Below are 6000 nucleotides of genomic sequence, written 5' to 3' on the forward strand. Positions count from 1 at the left end.
CATGCCACTCCTTGAACCGAGCAAAAGCTTGATCCTTTGGGGAAAGGAAATGAATACATGTAAATTTGCTACAATCATCAACAAGCAGCATAAAGTACAAAGAATCTCCCAAGGATGGGGTTTGCATCGATCAGCACAAGTCAGTGTGTACCAACTCCAAAGGTTTCGAAGCCCGCCTAGTAGCTTGCTTCGAAAAAGATTCCTTGTGCTGCTTACCACGAATGCAAGAACTAGAGCGTCCCTGCCTGTTGCCAACATCTGGCAAGCCATCCACGATTTGGTCCCGGAAAGCCCGCCACAATGCATCCACATTCAAGTGGCCAAAACGAAAGTACCACAAATCACCAATTTGAGTGCCTGTGAGAGAAGAGAGTGCGGAACAGAATGCTTCTCAAACTCCACCTGGAAGCCAGTCTTGCAAACCTCATGCACTGACAATAGATGAAAACCAAGTGCTGGGACGTAAAGAACATAAGAGGAAGGCTTCCCCCCCTGCTATCGGGAATAATCTCCATCCTACCCTCACCGTGAATTGGTATAGTGGAATTGTCGCCAAGGAAAATGCGCCCTAACTGTCGTTTAAGATCCTGTAATAACTCTCGGGAAGGAGTCATGTGCCTGGAAGCACCACTATCGAGAATCCACTCCCGAGTATCCCTGGCGATGAAACCAACTGCCTCCCTGCTCGAAGAAGATGAAGCATTTGCGTCCATAATCTCCAAGTGCACAAAAGCTGGAGTCTTGGTAGCCGAAGTTGAAGAATCGGCACTCTTCTCGGTACTCTGCTTAGGACATTTCCTCCAATAATAGCCTCTTGCCACAATTGTTATAGGTCCGCTCGGCCTTCAAATTATTACGTTATGAGTCGGGCTTCTTCTCAGAAGACTCTTCCGATGAAGACTTCCATTTCCTTATTGTTATTGTTGTTACGGCCTTTCGACTGCTGGCTAGTCAAGGCCTCAGAACCTCCGCCCTGTGGAGGGTTTGTAAAACGCTCTTCTTGGTCCAAGACCATAGGCACAAGCTCCTCCCATGTGATGGTGCTGAGCTTGCCACTGGTGATCAAAGAGGAGTAGAAAGCTGAGTACTGAGAGGTTAGATGAGACAGCAAAGTGATGGCCATGCCCTCTGAAGATATCTCCTTCCAAGCCTGAAGAACCTCTTGCTGAAGAGCTTGCAACTTGTTGATGTGCTCCCGCATTGTCGAAGACTTTGCAGGATTCATCACCCGCATCTGCACTTCCAAGGAGATCCGCTTCATGGGTGATACCTTGTTATACAAAGAAGTTTATGTTGCCACTCTGGCCAACGTCATATGTTTGATATGATTATCACCTGTGGTGTGCAATTAAGGAAGACGAAAGAATGCACACGGGCATTGACACAATCCCATAACTGTTCCTGAGCCTCCCGTTCTTTTCGAGTAGAGGGTAAAAGCTCTCTGTCCTCCAACACCGGCGGTGGAACACCAACCACAATGAAATCAGCCAAGTCATAAGACTCCAAGATAGACTCTATCATTACCTTCCAGATGCCGTAGTTGGAACTAGGTCCCGTCCAACTATCGGTCCACCGGGAATGTCGGGAGAGTACGGATCTTCACGTGCTTCTCAGCATCTTCACGAGGGTTCACAAGGTCTTGTGAAAGGAGGTGGGGGGAAAAAAATGAAGAAGCTGCAAATAATATGCAAGGTGGCTGTCCAACGGTGATGGCCGCCTTCTACCCGATCTCCAAGTCCCGAACAGCCCAAGCAATCTCCAATCAGCACCACAAATCAGCAAACCCTCAAGCTCCCACTGTCCCCAAGCTTCAAGCCACCTGGGGCTCTGATACCATGTTGGAATGCACAACGGAAATATGAGACAAATGCAGTAGAGAGCAAAACGCAGAAGAGGGAGAGAGAGAAGCTGTATAAACTCTGTGCTATACACAAGATCTGGTACAAAAGGTGTGGGGGACCAAGGGTGGTATTTATACCACCCTCCCATGCTGGTCGGTCAGGCAAAAAATGGCCGACTGGCTGCTGGTGATGTCCACGACTGCAAACAGGCAGTCGGCCAGCAAACGGAGAAACGCGTTTCTAGGGTCTGAAATGGCCGTTCCGTGTGACTATGACAGTAGGTACATCAGGCTGGGTACGATAGGTACAACATGTACAGAAACAGGTACAACAGGTACACAACAGTGCCGTTGGGTACTGTAGGTACTGGTCGGGTACAACAGTTACTCAGCAGGTACACAGCAATGTCGGGTATGGGCACGGTGGCCGGTACAAGTAGGGTACAGTCAGTATGGTAGCAGGCACAGGTGAGAGCAGCCACGTACGCAGCAGGTATGACAAACTAGTACAGCACAGTTGGGTACTGGAGGTACTGGTCGGGTACACCAGGTACTCAGCAGGTAGCAAAGTCGGGTACGGGCATGGTAGTAGCCAGTACAAATAGGGTACAGCCGGTATGGTAGCAAGTACAGGTGAGTACAGCCACGTACCGTACAGCAGCAGGTATGTCAAACTAGTACAGAAACAGGTACAGGAGGTACATACCATCCCAACCCCCCCCCCCCCCCCCCAAACTTTTTTTACATTTTTCTGGAGGTATTATATCTTTACGTGCTTAAAAAATAAATAAGTTTTTACTTTTGTGCTATTTGTCTGAATTCTTTAAATTGTAAGATTGAATATATATATCAATGTCAAAAAGTTCACATAATAAGGCGACATTTTTATCAAAATAAAATTTAGAGTTTGATAAGTTGTAAATACATCTTTTGGTTATTCTGGGTGGAAGAGTTGTTTTGTTTTTTTCCTGCGTTTGGCTTTATTAATTTATGTTCAGTGACAGTGGCAAATTACCGCATTCTTTTTTCTGTAATACCAACCGTCTTCATTAGTAAAAGAAAGTTTATAGGGTAGAACTTTATTCACTACTGAAGTGAGTCAAGGTTTTCTAGATAAAGTAAAGGGCCACAAATTATCTCTTACCAAGTGGGGTCAGGGAGCTCCGTGTTGACTCGAGTTTGTTCGCCTAAGAGTGCAATGTCTTTTAAATGAAATTCTGGTCTAACCTCCAAGGCCCAGGCAATGAGTTTGTCTTTGGGTTACTAAAGTGGGCCATCCTCTTATGGTGAGGTAGAAACCGACAGGGCATGGGGTATCTGCTTTTAACCTGATGTAGTCACAGTCTTAATTGTGAGCCTACTAAATGATGTTTGTGCTGATATTTGAGCTGATGGGTGAGAAATGTTGTGCAGGAGCTGGTTATGTTGGATCCTTCTTTGATCTATGGAGGGATAGACGCACACGATCAGCACAGTGACATGCGTTTGGATGTGGATAATATGTCTTACGAGGTAATTGAGTGGTAAAAGTTGTTTCTGCTTGCGAATCTGTCCCAGTAAATTTGTTAATACCTTGGTGATTTGGATTTTGTATGGCAGGAGTTGCTGGCTTTAGAGGAAAGGATCGGTGATGTAAGCACAGGACTGAGTAATGAAATGATATCTGTATGTGTGTGTGAGAGCAAGTACTCTTCCTTAGATGCAACGGTTGCTGCCATTTCCCAAGAAAGTGATATGAAATGCAGTATCTGCCAGGTGATGTTCGTGGTTTTTAAAGCTGATGGAATACATTTTTGTACAGAGATATGTTGATGAGAACGTGTTGATGATCTGCAGGAAGAGTTTGTCGAGGAAGATGAGCTGGGTAGACTGGATTGTGGTCACGGGTATCATACTCTCTGTATCAAGCAGTGGCTCCTGCAGAAAAATTTGTGTCCTGTATGCAAGTCTCCTGCATGCTCAAAGTCATAATTCATTGATACAACTTCACTGCATTGGGCTCACACCATCTACTGGTGACTTCTGGAAGTGTTTTTTGTTCTAGCACATGATGATAGTCTGTGCACATGCAGCAGTGGTCTGGCTTCCATGATTTGTTCACATCTAAAAACTGGGGTGTGATTGGCACCACTCACAATTTGTATATGTTGTTTGGAAGCATAGCTTCCTTGGGAGTAAAGGCGGAGATGGATGGGAGGTCACATGCAAACAAGGGAGTTATATGATAAAAAAGTGACCATGCATTGGGATGCTGAGATGCTGCTCATGTTTTAGAGCTCTGAACATACGATCTTGCATTCAGTTATTTCCAGTTGCTTCCGGATAAGATTTTATCCTACAGCATTGATGCGGGACAAAACTCAGTTCTTCAAGTTAGCCATTCTCTTAACTGTCCTTGATAACTTCATGATAACTAGATTCATACAAGGTATTATTGAGTTTCATGATTTAGGATCTTGACAGACAGTACCCTTAACAGTGGACGGGTGGGCATTTTATGGAGGAAGGTATGGTGAGTGAGTTTTCCCTCTTCACAGGTGGGGGCTATCTGCAAAGACCCTTACTTGGCGTAAACACTATTTGATGTTAGTGCCTTTACCTGGTCAGCCAGGATCTTACCTTGATAACTTGTGCGACGGTGCTGATTACTAGTATTATAAAGCATCACATTTTTAAGAGGAATATAAAACCTGCTGTTCCGTTTGATGCCATGCTACATAGCAGGCCCTTGCTTCTTTTTCATGCCGAATGTGTCAATTTTTTTTGTCATGAATATGTGATTTGTTGCCAACATGAATTATTCCTGCAGACTAAATGTAATAGAATGTGAATATAGGAATGTGCCATTACCCTTAGCATTGCGTGGGATATATCATGAGACGTGCCTTGCGTCAGGACTTGTCGAAGTGTTATGTGCTGTGCTCCACAGGTAAGGGGTTTGAAAATAAGGAGGAATGAACAAACCCTAATCTTCTGTTTTTCTGCAACATGTGGCTCGCACAAATTCTTAGAATCTTCCATAAGGTGCAACACACATAGCATCACAGACAGCAAGGTATGTCTCATTACTTTTTTCGTTGCCAGCCATGTGTTTCTACAAATCGGTGTATGGGGGGTCTCATTAAGTCATACATGTATGCATGCACACAAGTCATGCATCCATAAGTCATATACGTGTATGCATGCACGCATAAGGCATATGCATGACCTATAGATTTTATTGCTTATTCTATTTTTTTTGGTTTGTTTTTAATCTTGTAGCCCCTCCTTGCACAAGCCTACTCAAAGTCACATCTACTCTCTTTGTAATCTCCCTCAGTTTTTTTTGCTCCTCATTTGTGTTGGATCACACCCTTGATGTGCAATGGGTTAAAAAATGTACACAAGTAGAAATATGATGGCTAATACTTTAAGGGGTTATGCATAAGCCCTTGAACATTAGACCTTTGTTGAAGGAGGAGTGGAGATTCCTACTCCTCCTCTTCTATTTTAATGCTTCATCTTTGTAAGCTTAAGAGGAAGAGCACGAAGTTGCATGGAGCTTAGGTGTCATGCATGCATGCATAAGGCCTATGAATGGATAAAAAAGATGTTTTAGGGGCGTGTAGCCATGCTAAAGAAGAAGAATACAAAGTTATTCTCCTTCCTCTTCACATTTTTGCTCATCTTTTCTTCTTGTTTCTAATGTCTTCTTGGCATATCAAGCCAGGTGGATTAGAATGGTGGCATTAGCATCATCGCTTTTGTAGTAGCGACCTAGGTTTCATTCAGATCTCGATATATCTAGAAACACTACCATTCTACCACTTTCCCTTGGTTAGAGAGTACTCATTGTCAAGTTGACGTACATCCCTCTTGGTGAATTCTTGATTTATCCTTCCACATTGTAGGGGTGCTTTGCAACAAACAGCCCTATTGCATGTAATTTGTGATGAGAGGAACGTCATAAGAGTGGCCATATCTTGTGGCCACTCCATGGCTTGTTATTTCATAGTGGGGTCTTCTAAGGACCTTGGGGAAGGAAAGGAACTTTATCTTCTTCTCTACAAACATCCATGCCATGAAATCATCGCCCCTAAGTCATGGTCATAGCTACATTCCTCCTCCCTTTGCTCAAGGATTATCTCGGGCACATTTAATTCTTCTTTCTAATTTCACGT

At 44.0% G+C, this 6000-nt stretch overlaps 1 protein-coding gene across 3 annotated transcripts in view; it reads left to right on the forward strand.

The window, feature by feature from the left end:
• Positions 1 to 4544, forward strand: part of LOC147629860 (uncharacterized) — a 43895-nt gene extending 39351 nt beyond the window's left edge. For all 3 annotated transcript variants that reach the window (XM_086811392.1, XM_086811393.1, XM_086811394.1), the window contains 3 exons: positions 3254 to 3352; positions 3440 to 3595; positions 3677 to 4544. In XM_086811392.1, coding sequence (XP_086667518.1) covers positions 3254 to 3352; positions 3440 to 3595; positions 3677 to 3811 — 390 coding nt within the window. In that variant the 3' untranslated portion in view covers positions 3812 to 4544. The remainder of the gene's footprint in view (positions 1 to 3253; positions 3353 to 3439; positions 3596 to 3676) is intronic.
• The last annotated feature ends 1456 nt before the right edge of the window (positions 4545 to 6000 follow it).

The sequence above is a fragment of the Cibotium barometz genome, chromosome 17, assembly GCF_041138505.1.
Source record: "Cibotium barometz isolate CiBa-2024 chromosome 17, ASM4113850v1, whole genome shotgun sequence".
NCBI classification, from domain to species: domain Eukaryota; kingdom Viridiplantae; phylum Streptophyta; class Polypodiopsida; order Cyatheales; family Cibotiaceae; genus Cibotium; species Cibotium barometz.